The sequence below is a fragment of the Canis lupus genome, chromosome 25 (assembly GCF_048164855.1).
Source record: "Canis lupus baileyi chromosome 25, mCanLup2.hap1, whole genome shotgun sequence".
In the NCBI taxonomy this organism is placed as follows: Eukaryota; Metazoa; Chordata; class Mammalia; order Carnivora; family Canidae; genus Canis; species Canis lupus.
Genome location: NC_132862.1, coordinates 39,391,852 through 39,411,203, shown reverse-complemented (window position 1 = coordinate 39,411,203; position 19,352 = coordinate 39,391,852). Strand labels below are relative to the sequence as shown.

At 45.1% G+C, this 19,352-nt stretch overlaps 1 protein-coding gene across 4 annotated transcripts in view; it reads right to left on the bottom strand.

Annotated features, from left to right (window-relative positions):
• Positions 1 to 19,352, bottom strand: part of ANO2 (anoctamin 2) — a 343,486-nt gene that overhangs the window by 277,700 nt on the left and 46,434 nt on the right. Inside the window, exon 1 of one of the 4 annotated variants that reach the window (XM_072799268.1) lies at positions 7,110 to 7,133. The exons of the other annotated variants lie outside the window; for them this stretch is intronic. Within the exon in view, the coding sequence (XP_072655369.1) occupies positions 7,110 to 7,121 (12 nt within the window). The 5' untranslated portion in view covers positions 7,122 to 7,133. Of the gene's footprint in view, positions 1 to 7,109; positions 7,134 to 19,352 lie in introns of those variants that run through there. 4 annotated transcript variants of the gene reach the window in all.

Sequence of the window (19,352 nt, the reverse complement as noted above, 5' to 3'; positions counted from 1 at the left end):
AAGAAATGGCATCCTTCATTCTTCAGGTGAAGAGCTGATGGGGGGAGCTGTGGGAAACCCCAGCCAAGGGCGCACACGAGGCAGATGCACATCTTTGTCATCTCCTTCAGTGACAGAGTACTATTTGCATTTAGCTCTTTTCTTTTTCTCAATATTTGATGACTTGGGCATGGCTACTATGTGTGACCAGCATCTACATTGCTGGAAATAAATAAGACCAGCAAAGGGGGCTGAAAGAGAGGGGGTGAGGACTGAATTGGGTAGAGACCCTGCCAGGGTCAGAACTGTGGAGGTGTTGCCTGTAAGCGCCTAAAGCAGTTTTCTTTGTCTCTCTCATGACACCTGGTGTCCCCAGGCTCCTGAAATCTGGCCTGTGTTCTCCAGCTCTATCCCAGCTGAGCCTCTGACTCTGGACAACAATTCCATTGCTATACGGATGACAAATCTGGGACTATGTGGGCAAACACTGTCCAACTCACTCTGCGCCACATGCCTGCTGTGCTCAGTTCCCCACCCACATCCCTGACCCACCAGGGCCTCGCTGGAGGGACTGTGGCTGGCGCCCATCCAGCAAGCTAGGGGAGCCAAGGGGAGTCTGCTCAAAGACTGAAAGGAGGCTGGGAGGAGCAGGTCCCATTGATTAGGGGCAGACCGAGCTGGAGCCTCATCTCTGGCTGTGTTTCCAGCCACTCCGTCAACACATTGGGACAGATGAGGTGTTTCTGTCAATCACCGAAGATTCATGGCATCCCAACTACATCCTCCCAGGGCTGATGAGACTTCTTGGGAGACAGTGTTTCAAGAAGCTCCTTGTTCAGGGGTGGCAAAGTGATCTGGAGGAAAGGTGGCCAGAGCACGTGTGAAAACACGAGGGGAGCTAGAAAGCCGGTCAGGCCTCAGCGACAGCCTCACAGCCTTCTTGAGAGCCCTCTCAGCCCCAGTGACACCAGCTACAGCTGTGAAGTAGGAGGTAACATGGCCCAGCTCCCATCCCAACCAAGGGATGCCCCCAGAAACCCGGACTTTGCCCCACCTGTGGGAAGATGGGGATAAAGGCCTTGAGGCTCCTTGTTTTCGCACACATCCATGGAGACCCCAGTCTGAACCAGAGGGGCTCACAGAGAGAAGCCCTGCCCAGACTCTGCCTTCGAGCAGCTTACAGACTGGGTAACCTCCCAAGAGGCTAGGACAGAGGACTGGAAGTCTGAGAGCTACAGAAAAGTTGAGAGAGAGGGGCTTCTGGGGGAAAACCTTGCGTTTCCTAGACCTTTCTCATAAAGAGCCAGGTCACAGGGTGAGTGTCCAGGGGCTCAAATCACAACTGGCAGAGAAAGACAAGACTTCCAACTGACCTGCTGTTCACTAGCTAGGTGAGCTTACAGGAGCCACCTCTGTTCCCTTCGCTTCTCTTCCCTTGTGCAATGAATGCAATGAATGGTGGGGGTAGATGATGTGTTAGGACCCACCCAGGGTCATGTGCTGCTTTGGTGCTTTACACTGAGTCACCTTTGTCACTACAGCATGTCCTTAGGTCCATGCAATCCTCTATTGTTGCAGCCTCCTGTCTTTGCTTGGCTCTGGGGTGCACCTGTGCACACACAGCCACCTCCCAACCCTTCAGGCCTTCTGCACACCTGCCCTGCTTTCTGACCACTTGCTTCCCAGTCAAAAACCTCACTCCTGGCTCCCGGGCTCTCCCCCAGCCAGCTGCTCCAGTTCACCTTCCCCTGAATTCTGTGTGAGATGCATAGACAAAAACTCCAGAAATATCTTGAGAATAGGGTCCATGTCTTTTTCTTTTTCTTTATCTTTTTTTTTTTTTTTTGAACTCTCGCCTGATGACCTGTCATCTAGGATGGGAGCAGCAAACATTTTCTGTAAAAGAGTAGACAGTCAATATTTTAACACTCTGCAGGCCATATGGTCTTTGTCGTAACTACTCAACTCTGCTGCTGACCTGCAAAAGCAGTCATAGACAATACACAAATAAATGAGTATAGCCAAATGCCAGTACAATTATATTCACAAAAGTAACTGGTGCAGTAACTATGCAGGTATAGTACAGTTACAGGTTTGGTCTGCTGATCAGCCTGCCAACCGCTAATCTAGGATAGGATTTACTGATAGATACACCTCCACCTTGGTCCTTCTCTAATTACAGTGATTGTCTACTTGAAGGCTGGCTTTGTGTCTTTCAACTATTGAATCCCAGTCTAATACTGTGCCTTATATATACTACATACATATATCCAATAAACGCTTGTCCCATTACTGTTCTGATATGATGGCACAGGTTGCACATCTCATGACCTAGGGAGATCATCACTAGGACAGACCCCTGAGATATCAAGAGGTAGATGAGCCCCAATGGGAGGGTGGCCCAGAGCCGAAACCCTGCCACACAAGTTTGTACCGTGCCTGCCAGGGAACACAGGGGGAAGGCAATTGGCCTGCTGGCCTCAGCACAGCTCTTGGAGGGAACTCTTTTCTGCTACATCAAAGGGCGCACCTCCTGATCAAAAGTTTGGACCAGACACTCTGCCTCCTGGATCCATTCCTCCACCCCCTCCTACGCTTCCAACTGCTAGCTCTCCAGGGACTGGGATCAACCATAGAAGGCAGACATCTGTGGAAGTCTCCAGTGCCTTTCATCTGAACCTGTAGCACAGGCCCAATATCCACCACTACTACATTCCTTATGCTGCACAGGTAAGAAATACCATCCAGACCCATCAAGCCACTTGACTCAGGATATCCTTGCAATAGAGTATAATGTCCCCCATTCTATGAAAGATCAGCCTGAGCTCAGAGAGGCTCTGACTTGCTCCAAATCACAGCAGTAATCAGAACCGGTCCCAGGGCTTCAACATGATGAGGGCGCCACAAAAAGTTCATATGACAGAGGCCACATACAGAATGACAGAGAAGACTCTATTCTCACTGATGCATCTCAAGGGGGCAGAGGGACAGACAAATCAGAGATCATTCGGAGGAGAAACATGAGAAAAATAGAGAAACTCAAGGCCACAGCCAATGAGAAATGGATGAAGGGGTTTGATTACAGAGAAGGCCAGGGCAAGAGTATGGGTGAGGGATCATGGTATTTGGCTTGGGCAGGGCCATGGCCACCTGAGGAAGAAGTAAATATCCTTCTTAGTTCGCTGTCTGTCCGTGTGCCCCCCAAAAGAGAGCAGGGGGTGGAAAACCAAGAAACAGACCCTTAACTATAAAGAATAAACTGGGGGGGGGGTTCCTAGAGGGGAGGTGATGGGGATTAGGGATGAGCATCAGGTGTTATATACAAGTGCTGAGTCATTATACTGTATCCCTGAAGCTAATACGACACTGTATGTTAACTAACTATAACTTAAATATTAAAAAAAAAAAGAATCATGGTCTAAAATACAATCAGGTTCTCAGAGCATCGTTTGAATTCTTTTGCCTGCCTTTTGGAATAAGATAGTAAATAAACATTCCTTTGTCACTTCCCATTTTAAAGAGAAAATGGTTATTACAGTGAGTTGAATAGTAACATCTAAATATTCACATCCACCTTGAACCCCAGAAAGAGGCCACTGCAGATATAATCAGTGAAGATGATGTCCTACTGGGTTAGGGCAGGCCCTAAATCCACTGACTGGTGGCCTTAGAAGAAAAGAAAGGGACACCGAGAGAAAAAAGCCACACGAAGACAGGGGCAGGGACTGGAGTGATGTGGCCACGAGCCAAGGATAGCCGCGAATTGCTGGCAACCACCAGAAGCCAGGGGAGGGCCATGGGCCAAGTCTCCTTCAGGGCCTCCAGAAGCTACCAATCCTGCTGACACCTTGACTGTCTGTGGACTCTGGCCTCTGGAACTGTGAGCAAAAACTCCTGTTGTCGTCAGCCAAGAAGTTCAGGGTAATTTATGATGGCAGCCTGAACAAACAAATACAGTTACTAACTTGGAAATACTGACTTGGAAATACTATGAGACTAATAAGCACTTCATGGAGAGGCAGTAAAATATGGAGCTTAGGAGCATACAAGATAGAGGGCACCTGGGTGGCTCAGTCGGTTAAGCATCTGCCTTCAGCTCAGGTTGTGATCCCAGGGTCCTGGGATCAAGCCCCATGTCAGGCTCCTTGCTCAGCGGGGAGCCTGCTTCTCCCTCTCCTCCCCACTCATGTTCTCTTTCTCTATCTCTGTTGCTATCCTTATATCTCTCAAATAAATAAATAAAATCTTTAAAAAGAGAAGAAGACGAAGAAGACGAAGAAGACGAAGAAGACGAAGAAGACACAATATGAAGCCAGACAGCCTGGGTCAGAGTCTGCCAGCAATCATTCACCAGCTATGTGACCTTGGACAGGTTATTTAACTTCCCTGTGCCTCAGTCTCCCCTCCGACAAAATAAAAAGTATCATAAAGATTTAGTGCATTAATACGTGGACAGCCCTGAGAACAGAGTCTGTGTTAGGGGACAAGCCTTATAAATTTTAGCTATTATGATCAACTAAAGCAGACTAGAGAATCTGAGTTTTATATTTTACTATAATCACTACTGTAACAGTGGACAGTCATTATGAGTCTCTCTTAAGTGGAAAGCACTGTACCTACCAAAGAATGTCTGATGTACATTCTAATACTTACAACAAGACCATAAAGGAGGTAGAATAATCCTCAATTTATAAGTAAAGAAACCCCGAAGCTCAAAAAGGTTGAGTAACTTGTTCAGGACCACATAGTAAGAAGTGGTGTAATCAAGATTTACACTCAGATCCACGTAACTTTAATGTCTTTCCATCATATGACACTGCCCTGCTGGGCAGGGACCAGTTCTGCTCCCCACTGTATTACCAGCCCCAGCACAACACTCAGATACTAGTAAGTGTGTCCCAAACACTCAACTGCCCTGAATATTAACATAATGGACTTCCTCTTAAGCTCAGTCCACGCAGCATAGAAAGAAGTACCCAACAGCAACGGAGCTAGACAACAATCCCCAAATGAACCGACAGATTGATGGGAACATCAGATTCCCACTGACTTATATAGCATCCTATACGGACACACAACCTTGGTGAAAATGTGTATTCTGTTACTTAGAGAAGCCAGGGCAGGTGACATTGAGACTCAGAACTCCTCTGGAGGAACTCACTACCCATTAACTTCATTAAGATTTCAGTTTTCTATGGGAAGTGGAGCAGGGAGCAAAGGTGTACCTTCTAAGATTTCATCTTGAAGCAGATTGCTAATCCTGTTCTACTCAGGTCAGGCTTAACATCTGATTGGAGGGAAGAAAGTGGATAATAAAAGCTGACTGTACCCAACATGAGAAACAAAACTAACTTCAGAAGTTCTCATGGCTTCTGGTGGATTTTCGACATGGTAAGACAGAAAAAGTCTAACCAGACAAGTGATGAGATATCTGTTGCTCAGATATAGATCAGAAGAAGAAAAATAATCTTAGGGGCATAAATATCTAATGAGCTCTCTCAGGGTACAAGACTTGTATGAATCACCAGGGTTACAGGACTAAGGCCATCCCTACACTTGTGGAGCTCTGTGTCTGGTGGGGAAACAGACATGAAAATAAATCATTATGCAAGCTGGAATAGAAGAGGGAGGGAAGAAACGTAGGGGGTCAAGGTTGGCCTCACAGAAGAGAACAGGCATGACCTGAGACCCATTTCTCAGGGGACGAAAGGTCACACCAGGAGGATGGAAGAGCATGGACAAACTGTGGAGGCAAGAAGCCACACAGCAAGTGGTTTGGGGTGACTGGAGCCTCAGGTGTGTGTCTGGGGTCAAGTAAGTTGAAGAGACCTTCCTGGGCAAGAGGCTAATCACAGCAACCTGCTACAGCACGCATAAGGAGTGTGAATATGATCTCAGGTGCTTGGAAGCCACTGCAAGATTTTAAATAAGGGACTGACTTGATCTGATTTGCATGGAGAGAGGCCATCCGAATACAGTATGAAGATGGTTAGGAGGGCACAATCTAGGGGCCAGTTAAGAGATACTGTAATAATGGAAGGGGGGATACTGAGTGCTGGAATTGGGGTGGTGGCTTTGGAGAAGGACAGGTGGAAACAGAGGAAAAAAGACGGACATGACTTGGTCTCCACATCAATGAAATCGGAAGGGAGACATTGATGGCTCCCAGATTCTGGCATGGTTGAGAAGGAGAATGGTTAAGACAACCCTCAAGATACAGAATCAAGAAGATATGAGATTGACAGAGAAGATGCTGAGTTCAACTATGAACATGCTGAGTTTGAGATCTTCCTGGACATCCAGGTATGTGTGGCCAAGAGACAGGCAGAGGAGCCTGAAGCACATGGCAGAGGTCATATACGAACATCTGAGAGTTGGGACGCCTGGGTGGCTCAGCGAATGAGCATCCACCTTCAGCTCAGGGCGTGATTCCGGGGTCCTGGGATGGAGTCCTGCATTGGGCTCCCTGTGAGGAGCCTGCTTCTCCCCCTATATCTCTGCTTCTCTCTGTGTGTTTTTCATGAATAAATAAATAAATAAATATTTTTTTTTAAAAAAAGCATCTGAGAGTCATCATATGCATGTAATAGTAACCCGGCCATGGTGCCATCAGCAAAACTGTCCAGAGAGTTTGAAGAGAAGGGTAAAGGGATGAGCACTGGGTGTTATTCTGTATGTTGGTAAATTAAACACCAATAAAAGATAAATTTATTATAAAAAAAGAGAGAAGGGTAAAGGGAAAAGGAGGAAAGGAGCTGAAGATAGAACCTGAGAACACTGCTGCACAGACGGAATATAAGGGGGAGGGAGCACATGAGAAGGAATAAGGATGCCCAGAGAAGCACAGCAAATGTAGGGACAAATCAGGTTACGACCCTGGAAACCTTCGGAAGAGAAAAACACCAAGTCAGAAGTGGTCAACTGTGTCAAATGCAAAAAAAGATCAAGTAAAAACAGTTGAAACTATCTCTGATTTCACTGAATAGAAATATTAAACAAAGTTAAATAATATAGAGCACATTACCATAGTTCCCAAAATTCAGCAGACATTTGGTAAATGGTGGGTGGATGGATGGATAGAAGGAAGCACTTCATACTGACCACTGCCCAACCTCCCCAACTAAACTCACTGTCTGCATCATGGGTTGTATTTGTGATGGTTTTTTCCAGACCAGAGAGACAAAGGTGACCTCAGGGCATCCATTCCAGGCTGTCATATAGTCCATCTACCTACATCTACAGAAATAAAAAGAAATGTCCAGCCCATAGAATAACAAGAAAAAAATTCATAGCTATTTTACCAAGAAGGGTCTTCCAAAGGTCATTCCATCTATCCCCCTGCGTCTGGCAGTATGTCAAGAGTAATATTTAACGCACGCCATCAGTAACATAAAGAAACCCACATATGCATGCATCCAAATCAGACTTGCCAGAAGGAAGGGAGGAGTAGTTTTGCGTCTTACCCTACCACCTCTTGCATCTGGCGGGGGGAACGGAAAAACTCGTCATCAGCCTAGCTGCTGCCCCTGGAGCCAACAGCATAACCACAGAGCCAAGTCTCTGTGAAATGCATCAGATCAAACTCAATGATCAATAATAAAATCAACAGCCTTCTCAAAGCCAAAGGGGTTGAAATTCAGAAAGGGCAATCCTGTAATTTCTCCTGGGGCCATACAGCACACTCATTTTTGTGAGATTTACAGCTTTAACCAATTCTCCGGGTGCAGGACAATGTTACAGAAGTCAAACCTTTTGACAAGGTAAGAGGCCAGGGCCAGGGGAATAATGATATAATAATTAGAGGGGCTCATGGACCCCTCAGTCCCCTACCCCCATGAACTCTAACAAGAGAAATCCAAACTGCTTACGAGGGTAACCAATCAAACCAGAAAATCCAACAGCCATACAGTTCAGCTGGAAGAATGTTCCTTTATTAAACAAACAATGTGTCTGGAACACTTTGGGTCTCATTGTTCCATTCCAGGCTGGAGACCGAAGCTATAGAAATAAATTAGCAATTTCAATAATGCTCATCCTGGGCTGACTCTGCTGGCAAATTGAGACTTCCTGGCAGTGGCCAAGAATCGAATTAACTCTTTCTGGCTATAGTTAGAGGTGGGTGGCTGGGGAGGCCCAGAAAGAGATTTCAAAATGTAAACCACTAGTGAAAGAGGAAGGCTGGATGGCACTAAGTACAAACGTGCTGCCTTTTCTTCAGGGGTCTTTAAGAGTGGGAAGGAAAGGAATAGGCAAAAACATCTCTAGGCTGAGACAGAGACTTTATGACAGCAATCCCAGTAGACCCTGACCTGCATCTCCTCAGTCAGTATAATCTATCACTTCTCCTTTGGTCTGAAAGAAATAATGCCTCTCCCCAACTCAAGCTTCCATCAGGGATCCAGGTTCACTAGAAGGAGGTGGATGGACCCCACGAGGCTGTGGTCTGCATTTTACAAATGGGAAACTCAAATTTGGAGTTATTTCCTGGGACCACTTGACTTGAGAAACCTACTGTGCTAGATCTTCTCCACTTCTTATGGAAGGGCATTTGAAGAGCCATGGCCCTTAATCATACCTTCAAACGGCAAGGCCAGGATCTGCACTCCTCCCCACAGGCATGGAGCAGGGACCATGCCAGCTTCGGGACCTGGCCCACTGGCTGGACAGAGGACAGAGGACATTCACAGCTTGGTCAGACATCAGAGGGACTGGTGGCCAGAGCTAGCCTAGCCATGTGACAGGTCTTCTTTTCCAAGCTTCAGAGGAAACCAACATCAAAGCTAAGAGAGGCATTAGCTGGGTGGTCTAAGAGAACAATTAGAGAACAGGAAGGAGAAAGGAGAGCGCCTGGTCGCCCACATCCCCAAACAGAGCCGTCTTTGTTTTCCTGACGCAAAGTCCAGCAGCAAACGCAGGTCCCAAGGAAAAGGCCATGACTTTGCTTCCACTGGGGTCAGGGGCTATAGTACTGCGATCTTCAGAGCCACTCAGGGCTGTCCACCAGAGAGACAATAGGCAAAAGGAAAATTCTCTAGAAGATGGTGAGGTTAAGAGCTGGAAGGGGAGGCAGGAGAGCACAGGGAGGGTGCACATGGGCAGAGGCATCTCCTTGTGGCTTCCCTGCTAGAGGTCCACAGGATCCCCTTATTACCAAGGAGTGTCAGGTCCCTAGCACACACCCTGCTGAAAACCACGGAGGCCACCGCCTGTGCGTCGACCTCCAATCTCAGAGCGGCTGGCTTCCCCCTTCCCTGGCTTCCTGTCAGCAGCTGGGTGCTGAAAATGGAGATCAGCTAAATATCTGAGGCTCATACACAGCCCACTCTGACTCCAGCGCAGTCCACCCCAGGAAGAAGACGCACACACCCCAGGGGTAGGTCCACCTACTGTATGGATGAGCCAGACCTGGGGAAGCCCTCTGCCCCAGAGCTTACTCATAAACTTACAGCCACTCTGCACACTCACGGAAACGTCACTTAGCAGTTCGTTTCACGTGCATCCTGAGTAATTTCTCTTGCTCAGTCATCAACACTGTCAACTGGAAATAGCACAAAGACTTGAGTAGCCTTGTATGTGCAGATGTCTGCTTAGCTGTTGGATCTCTGGCTGTTCTGCAGGACTCTCTTTGAATTTGGAGAAGACAGCCCTGCGGAGAAGCAGTGCGAGCCCTGGGCTGGGAGCTCAGGTCCTCACTTCAAGCTCCTGCTTTCCTACTGCCCGAATCAGGGCCTTGGCAAGACACATCACCTTGCCCCATAGAAGCAGGAGGCTGGATACAGTGACTAATATCACAGGTCATTTCTAGCTCTGATATCTTTTTTTTATTATTGCACTTTAAATGATGCCAAGTATTTATAATAAATAATTATAATGGCAAACATTGATTGACCACGGCCTTTTACCTAGGCAAAATGTTTGAGCTCTGTAACCCTGTGCCTACATGGGGAAATTTGGTTGAGGCTGTAAATCTTATAAACGTGAGTGCACCACATCGGCCCAGGAAAAAAATCACAAGATTCCTCTCTCTGAATGTCAACCCATGAGTGGCAGACACTTCTCTAAACCCTGCGCTGACTTATACTTCTCACAGCCCTGGTGAGGTTATATTACGACCACCATTTGTCAGAGAAAGAAAAAGAGGCACAGAACAGTTTAAAATGCGGCCCAAGGTCACACAGCTGGTAAAAAATGGAGCTAATAAACCCTAGTCATAAAAAATAAAAAAATAAAAAAATAAAAATAAAAAATAAACCCTAGTCATCTATATCCAGACCCTAAACACTGAACTTGACAATCTATGGCCTAACCGACAGTCAATAAAGGGAAGGGTGAAGGGTGTTCTGGCTTGGGGGGGGAGGGTGTATGTGTGTGTGTATGTGTGTTTATTTATGTGTTTATTTTATTTTATTTAGAGAGTGAGTGAGGAAGTGTGTGAGTGGGGTGAGGGGCAAGAAGAAGAATCCCAACTGAGCATAGAGCTCGATGCAGGGCTCGATCTCACGCCTGAGATCACGCCCTGAGTCGAATCAAGAGACGCTCAACCAACTGAGCCATCCAAGAGCCCCTAGGGAAGGGCATTCTGAATCCAGGCCTCTCACCAGTCAGGGTGCCCAGCAACACTTGCTCACAGCCAAGATGGACAGTGATTCTGTAGCTGCCACCACAAGGACATTGTAAAATTCATGAGAGCAGAGGATGAAATCACTGGCATCTGTTCTGAACATGAGAGAAGCTCCAGTTTCACAAGTGTCATCTTCACCTTGTCTCCCTGAGCAGCCTCGTGTGCAGACAATATGAATGCCAGCCAGATGCATACCTGAGAACCTGTCCTGCCCAACCCACCCCACCCTACCCCTCCTTCCTGCTGCTCTAATTGCAAATACCTCCTGATGAAAAGCAATCACAGCTTGATGGCAAGGTGGGGTCACTGAGACCCGGAGGCCATCTCTATCCTCACCCAGGGCAGCCCACACTTTCTGCACCATTCCAGAGGTGGTGAACAGGCAATATCAACACACAAGCCAGGAAACTTCCTGAGAGCCAGGTGAGGGTGTCCAGCCTGCTTTGGGAGGGTGCTTCCACCTCGCCGAATAGTCTCCATTGGAGGGAAACAGCAATCACTCATAGCCCTTCTCTCCAATCCATGATCTAGGACAACACACTGGGCCTGCAGATTGCTCTAGAACATCTGGACAGAACATGGACCAAACAAAAGTGAAAGGAAGCCAGCAGGCAGCCCCGCAAACCCACCCTCTCCCCCCAGCACAGTGAAGGACAAACAACCCCAAGGCAGGGCCATGGATGAAGAGCAGAAAGGACCCAAAGAAGAAACAATACCTTCCCATCCACCACCATCAGAACCATGTTCAAAAATCTGGTTCCGATTTGCTGCAGCCAGCCATTGCCTTGATTCTACCAGAAAGCACTACATTCTTGCTCTACTATTTCATCTCCCTCTGGTCCAGTCTGCTCTGGCCCCATGTCAGATTAATATTCCTATTCCATGGAAGCCGGACGAAATTTCCTCTGGTGGGGTTGACCTCTCCAGTTGGCCCCAGCTGCCTGGAAGCTTACAAAGCCAGTGGCAGCCACCACCCCTTCCCCAGTGCTGGGGTCCGGAAGTGTAAACACTCTGGGCGGCCTCTGACTCACACAGAACATTATTAGGGAAGAGCGAGGCTTTACAAGGTGTCAGAGCTTTCACCAAGCCTTCAGGTTGGGTGAGCTGATGTCAGGCTTTTGCAGAGAGAGAACAACTGAAGGGAAAATGCACTAAAGAAACCATGCTATGTCTGAGGTTCATGCTTACTGACTAATGACCAGGGCTGAGTAAAGGGAAATGGCCGTAAGCAAATATAATAATACCTAGTATTTATAGGGCAACTTACCATATGTCAGGCACTGTGCTAAAGATTTTATTTATTTCTTAAAATATTTTATTTATTTGACAGAGAAAGAGAGAGAGAGAGAGAGAGAGAGAGAGAGAGAGAACAAGCAGGGAGAGTTGCAGAGGGAAAGGAAAAAGCAGGCTCCCCACCAAGCAGGGAGCCCAAGACCCTGAGATCACAACCTGAGCCAAAGGCAGATGCTCAACTGACTGAGCCACTCAGGTGCCCCTGTGCTAAAGATTTTAAATGCATTATCTCATTTGATTCTCTCAATAAATGCAGAAAGTAGACTCAATTTTTTCCCCACTTCACAGGTGAAAAAAAGTGATCCCATGAAAGGTTTGATAATGTGCTCAGGGGGTCGGTAAGTGGCAGAGCTGAGGCTTGAACCCAAGCAGTCTAAATCCAGAGTTCAAGCCCTTAACCACTGAGCACACTATCAGCATGGTCTATGTTCTTTGGAACATCCCTTTCAACCATGCAGTCCTTAATGAGCAACACTGGGGATGACTGTAAGGGTTGTGCAGTGGCTAATTAAGACCCTGAGCCAGTACAGTCCTGCCTCCATCTGACTTACAGACCCCAACTGAGAATCAACACATAAGAAATGGGCAGCAGTCTGTCAAGGCTGACTCCATCCAAAGCCAGAGCAAACTTTCCTGTGTCTTTCTGGAGACATATGCCATTGCCCCCTCCATGAACAGGAACTGCCAGTAGAAACTACAGACCCTATCATCTGGTAGATGCCTACCTGGGACTCAGGACCTGCATTTTAGGAGGAGAGGCCCTTCCCAGCCTACAAACCTAAGCCACCCTGATCCTTCCATGCAAGTTGAAAAGCAAAAAGGAAAAGTAGGTGCTCAAATATCTGTACACCCATGTTCTTAGCAGTATTAGTATGGAAGCAACCCAAATGTCTGTTGACAGATGAATAAGTAAACAAAAATGTAGTCTCTACATACAATGGACTACTAGTCAGCCTTAAAAAGGAAAGGAATCTGGGGCACCTGGCTCGCTCAGCAGCTGAAGCATGCTTGATCTCAGGGTCATGAGTCTAAGCTCATATTGGGTGTGGACATTGCTTAAAAATAAAATCTTTATTTAAAAAAATGAAAAGGAAGGGAATTCTGACACCTGCTACAACATAGATTAACCATAATTACATTATGCTAAGTGAAATAAAAGAACACAAAAGGACAAATTCTATATGATTCCACATATATGAAGTCCCTGGAGTAGTAAAGTTCGTTGAGTCAGAAAGTGGAATGGTGGTTGTCTGGGGGTGGGGGTGGGGAGATGGGCAGGTAGTGTTTAATAAAACAGAGCTTCTGTTTGGGAAAATGAGAAAGTTCAGAAGATGGATGGTGGTGATGGCTATACAACAATGTGAATGCATTTTATGCCACAAAACTGTACACTTAAAAATGGCTAGCATGGTACATTTTATGTTATGGAAAACTGTATGGATAGTCCTATGTACATTTCACCACAGTTACAAAAAATTATGTGATGTCTCCTGCTGACTCTAACAGCAATTAAAGGGGGAGCCTGGGTAGCTCAGCTGGTTAAGCAACTGCCTTTGGCTCAGGTCGTGATCCCAGGTTCCTAATATTCACAAAATCCACAGATGGTAAGGAGCTATGTTCACTAGCCTCAAACCCCAATAAAATGTAATGATGGATTCACAGAAATCCAGGACAGTGAAAGTTAAATCTTCCAATATTCAATTATTTAGGTAAGTAACCCTAACCTGATACAGCAGCACCCTCAGTAAAAATGTATGATTCCAAGCAGAGCATGCACAGAGGGCTGAGACCAACCAGAGAACCCACTACTTCCCCAACGCCTCCCCACAGCCCTGCAGCAGCCCATTCCCACCAGTGTCCAGGGACATGCAGGCAACCGTCCCCAGGAGGCCCAACAAGCCATACTGCTGAGTCATAATTCGTTTGCTCTCTTTAGGCATTTTCTTAGTCATTCAACCAATGATTATGCACACCTTCTCTATGCCAAACACTATGTGAAGCTCTGGAAACAAGGAAGGAGGTGGAACAGAATGAAGGAGGAGGAGCAGGGGACCTAAGGTCTTTTGAACATTGCAATTCGCCCAGGACAGCTCTAAGCTCTTCACAAGCATTATCTTCTGTATACCTCACATAAACCCTGGGAGGTGCATACTACAGATAAGGCTCTTTTTCTTTTTCTTTTTTTTTCTTTTTTTTTTCTTTTTTTTTTTAAGATTTATCTTAGACGGAGGAGAGGGGCAGAGAAGGAGGAGAAACAGTCTGAAGCAGACTCCGTGCTGAGCACAAGCCCCACATGAAGCTCAATCTCATGACCTGAGCCAAAACCAAGCATCAGATGCTTAACCAACTGAGCTACCCAGATGACCCCCTCCTTTTTTAAAAAAATGTAAATGCAAACTCCTAATGAAGGAGATAAAGCTTCGACACTTACACAGGGATTTAGATCTAGACTTGCCTGGCCCCTAAGCAGGAGTCCTTAACCACTCTTCTATACTGCTCATGCCCAGAAATGCAGAAATTAATGCCACATGACCCCTGACCTCAAGAAGTGCACATGCTTCTGGGAAGAGCAGGACAGGAGCAATCATACTCCAAGAAGAAATGTGCTAAACTGCAGGCCAGCGTACGGATTGAGCCCCCAGGAGTCATGACAGAAGTCAAGATCACTACACAAGGATGGGACTCTTAGACTCTAAATGTCTTGTGTCTTTTTCTCCTTCCCCCACCTGTGGCTTTCTTGGGAACCAGGACCATGCGTCCTCTTCTCCACAGTCCTTCCCTTGTCATGCCACACTGACGGTGCCGGAGTTGGGATGTGCTGGCCACCAGACAGATAACTCAGGAATGACAAAGTGGGGTTCCCAAGCAAAGGGAAAATGAAGCCTTTTTAGATCAGGGCCTAATGAGAAGTAAAGCCTTCTTAAAGGGGGACAGTGACTCTTCATGGTTTGCAGAGTTTCACTTAGCCAAGCAGCCCTCCATGGCCCTTCTCTGCCTCCTGGTGGCCTGGAGGACTCCGGGGGCAATTGTGTAAATAATGCCCTGGGACTAAGAGTTGAGACGACAGAGGACAGAGGCTCAGAGGCCGTGTGTCTGTGGACAAGCAAAAGCAGGTGCACAGACGGAAAATAGGACTCATTAAGTCTGTGCCTTCTCTGGTCGGTGGCCCTGGGGGCTTAAAATTCCATTCTTTTTTTTTTTTTTTTTTTGGTGTTTTGTTTTTTTAATTTTCTGCCTAGACCTGCAACTTGGGAAAAACAAATCTGCCCAGAGGTGGTAATTCTCAACAGTACTGAGTCCTTAGCAGCATGGAAAATCTCCCCCAGAGGTCTGGAGAGAGTGGCAAGGCCTCTTGTGGTTGCAGAGCTCATTTCCCTATCATGACAGCTGCTCTAGATACTCGCAGCCTCAATGCTGGTGCACAGGCCAGAGGAGAATGTGCTTCCAGCTGGTCACACTGGAATAGCATCGGGCAACAGAACAAGCCCTGCCTTAGACCTGCCTGGGAATCTCTCAGGGGAGAGCCTTCCACCCAGAGCCCAAGGCAGAGGTGTGCATGTCAGAACAGATTGATGGAATGCTCTGTATTTATAAATACCTAATCTGAAGTTAATGATTTTTGAGTGGCTCTAACTTCTAGGATTTTCCCCAAGACACACATTAGTGTGGAAGATAGAAAGACCTCAACCCAGCAACCACTTCTCAAGCCCTGTGTTAAAGACCAGGGAGCAAAACTGGACTTCTTTTTTCTAAAATTCTGATTCTTGTGATATATATTCAAGCAATATCTACCTTTTCTTTGATTTAAGATATATGTACATGAAAAGCCTGGTAGCTATATCTGATCACACCCTACATTCTGTACTTTCATCATTGGCAAGATGGCATGGCCAAGTGGGGTTCTTCCTTTGCCAAACAGCTTTTCCTTGTTATTTGGAAATGAGATGAAAACTTAGTTCCTCTTACTGTCTTTCCTATGGTCAAAGGGATAGCCCACAAACAAAGAAATTCAAGAGTTACTAGATATTCCATGATATTCTGCTTTAAAAATTTATACCTAGAGCAGACATCTCAATAATAGAAATTCTCCATTATAACATTTCCACAAGTTTTAAGTTCTATAAACTTGTGAAGTTCTATAAACTTATAAAGCATCAACCATAATTCCTATTTGGCCATCTAATAGATAATAAACTCCATATTTTATTTCCTTTAATCTCATCTGCTCAACCAAGGGATTTCCACTGTCCTTTCTCTCTCTGTTTATTAAATAATAAACCACTGGGTACTTAAAATTACTAAAATGAAGTAATTTGACTTATATTCTACTCTGGACAAAAAGTTTTCCCATGTTTATTTGAGGATAGACTAGATCAGTGGTTCTCAAAATGTGGTTCTGGAACAAGCTGCATCAGCAGCATCTGGGAATTCATTAGGAATACAAATTTTCAGGCCCTGAGACTAACTGAATCAGAAACCCTCAGGGTGAGGGATGAAAAGCTGTGTTCTCAACAAGTCTTCCAAAAGTCTCAATTTCAGGTAAGATGACATAAGCACACTCTCTGCTTCTCTTCTTCTGAATAAAACCCAAAGAGAAGGTATGGAGCAGCTACCTGAGAATTCTGCAAAGTGAACAGTAGTAGGCAGACTGAGGAAGAAGAAGGGAGTTTAAATGAGTACCAAACTGGTGTCTTTCTCCATCAGTATCCTCCCAGCTTAGACTCAAAGTGGTCCAAAAGCCAGATGTGGGGGTCATCAGCATCACAAAGAGCCCCAAGAGAAGCCCTCTAGTTTTGACTGGAGAAATAAAAAAGGAGTCTCTTAACACTCAGAGAGAATGGAAGAAAACTCTCTTTATTTTCTTCATTCTTTTTTTTAATATTTTTTAATTTTTTATTTATTTATGATAGTCACAGAGAGAGAGAGAGAGAGAGAGAGAGAGGCAGAGACATAGGCAGAGGGAGAAGCAGGCTCCATGCACTGGGAGCCTGATGTGGGACTCAATCCTGGGTCTCCAGGATCGCGCCCTGAGCCAAAGGCAGGCGCTAAACCGCTGCGCCACCCAGGGATCCCCTTTCTTCATTCTTTTGCACCCTATCCTATGGGCCCATAGAAGTCTAAGAGAAAGGAATGTTCAAAAAAAAAAAAAAAAGAGAGAGAGAGAGAAAGGAATGTTCTCCTCTGAATACAGGAGATAGGCCTCCAAAAGGGGGGAACAAACTCTTGTTGCTGCCTCTCTCTGTGTCCTCCCACCACTTGGTCCCAGATACAGGTGCAATTGTAGGAAGTATGTGGCAAAGGAGGGAAAGCAGATTCCAAGGTTTCTGGGGGGAAAAGGTGACAAAGGGATCCTGGCAAACTAGAAGACACAGAAAGATCATGGAGAGAGAGGAGCACAGCAAAGTGACCCCATAAGGCTGTTCATGAATTCCTTCACTTACCCCTGGGCTCCATATGCACACATCTAAATAGCATGCTACATACTTTAAAGACTAAATTGTGTGGTAGACCACTGCCCGTTTCCCAAACTGGCCACTTGGTAGCATCTGCAGGACAGATCCAAATAGCACAAGGCTTTGAAAATGAAACTGATATTGAAACCACGGCCCACAGAGTTCTGGTCAGAACTTGTAGCCAAAGCCAATTAGATCAATTGCTTGCTAAAACACAAATAGGATTTAAACAAGACCCAGAGTCTCGTAATAATGAAAATGTCCAGGATACAATCAGAAATTACTAAGCATATAAGAAACCAGGAAATGTCTTTATGGAAAAAGACAACAGATGTCAAGTTCACAAAGATACTAAATATCTGACAAACACTTTAAAGTAGCTATTATAAAAAATGCCTCAAGACAGGACACTCTTGAAATACATTGATAGAAAATTTCAGCAAAAAAGCAGAAGACATAAAAATGAACTCAACAGAAATTTCAGGAAAAAATACACTAACTGCAATCAAAAGCTCACTGATAGGCTCAATAACAGAATGCGGGTGACAAAATGAAGAAAGTCCTTCAAAAAATCAATAGAAATCATCCAATCTGAACAACAGAGAAAAAAAATGATTGAAAACACAAACGGAACCTCAGAGACCTATGGGAAATTGCCAAAAAAGATCTAACATTAATGCCACCAAACCTCCAGAAAGACAAGACTGAGTTCAGTGCAGGAAAAAAAAAATTTTTTTAACTGAAAACTTTCTCCTACATTTGGTGAAAGATATAAACATACAGATTCAGGAAGCCCAGTAAATCCCAAACACGATAAACCCAAAGAAATCCATACCCAGACAGATCATAATCAAACTGTTGACAAAACTAAAAATAAAGGGAAAAAACCACCAGAGATAAACAGGGAACAATTATGTGAATGAGTACAGATTTCTCATCAGGAAACACAAAGGCCCAGAAGATGGTAGAATAACATTTTGCAAAGGCAAAAAGAAAAGAATCATCAACCCGGAATTCTATAACCTGTAAAAATATCATTTGTAAATAAAATCTTCTCAGATGAAGGGAAAACTAAGATAATTTATTGCCAAAACACTTGCTCTAAAAGGAAATTTTTCTAAAGGAAATTCTTCAGACAGAAGAGAAATGACACCAAAAGGAAACTTAGAACATCAGGAATGAAGAAAGAGCCACAAGAATGGTAAATAGCTGTGTGAATGAAATATACAATTCTTCTCTTCTTATTTTTTAAAAATAAGTCTAGAGGCACCTGGCAGACTCAGTTGGTTAAGTGTCTGCCAACTGACACTTAAGTTCAGGTCATGATCCTGGGGTCCTAGGATGGAGCCCCCCCATCAGGCTCCCTGCTCAGCAAGGAATCTGCTTCTCCCTCCCCCTCTGTGTTCTCTCTCTCTCTCTCTCTGTCTGTCTCTCATAAATAAATCTTTTTTAAAAATATGTTTAGTAGTTAAAAATAAAAATTATAGCATTTCTGACAGATTTTTCAATGTATATAACTGTAATACATAAGAAAACAACAAAACAAAGCAGGAAGGGTAAAAGGACTTATGAGATGGTAAAGGTTCTACTCCCCTTGAAGTGGTAAAACAATGAGTCAGAATAGACAGTGAAAAAATAAGCATATCTACCATAATCCCTAGGGCCAATAAAGCCATACAAAGAAATACATTCTCACTCTTCAGGTAATCCTGATCATGCTACAATTTGAGAACAAATGGAACACACACACACACACACACACACACACACACAAGGAACTTTCAATCTAATTGAAATCCTGATTAGTAATCACTATGATAGTGAAATTCCAGCTTTGACTGAAACAGGGGATGATTCTGTCCTAAAAATGTTCTAAACAGTGATTATAGTGAGGAATCATAGGGCCTAAGCAATGAACAAATAAACAGGCTTGTTTGTCAATTCCCCAGCAGAGTGAAAGGCAGCTCTTTTCCTTCCCTGAACCAATAATCAAGGCTGGACATCAG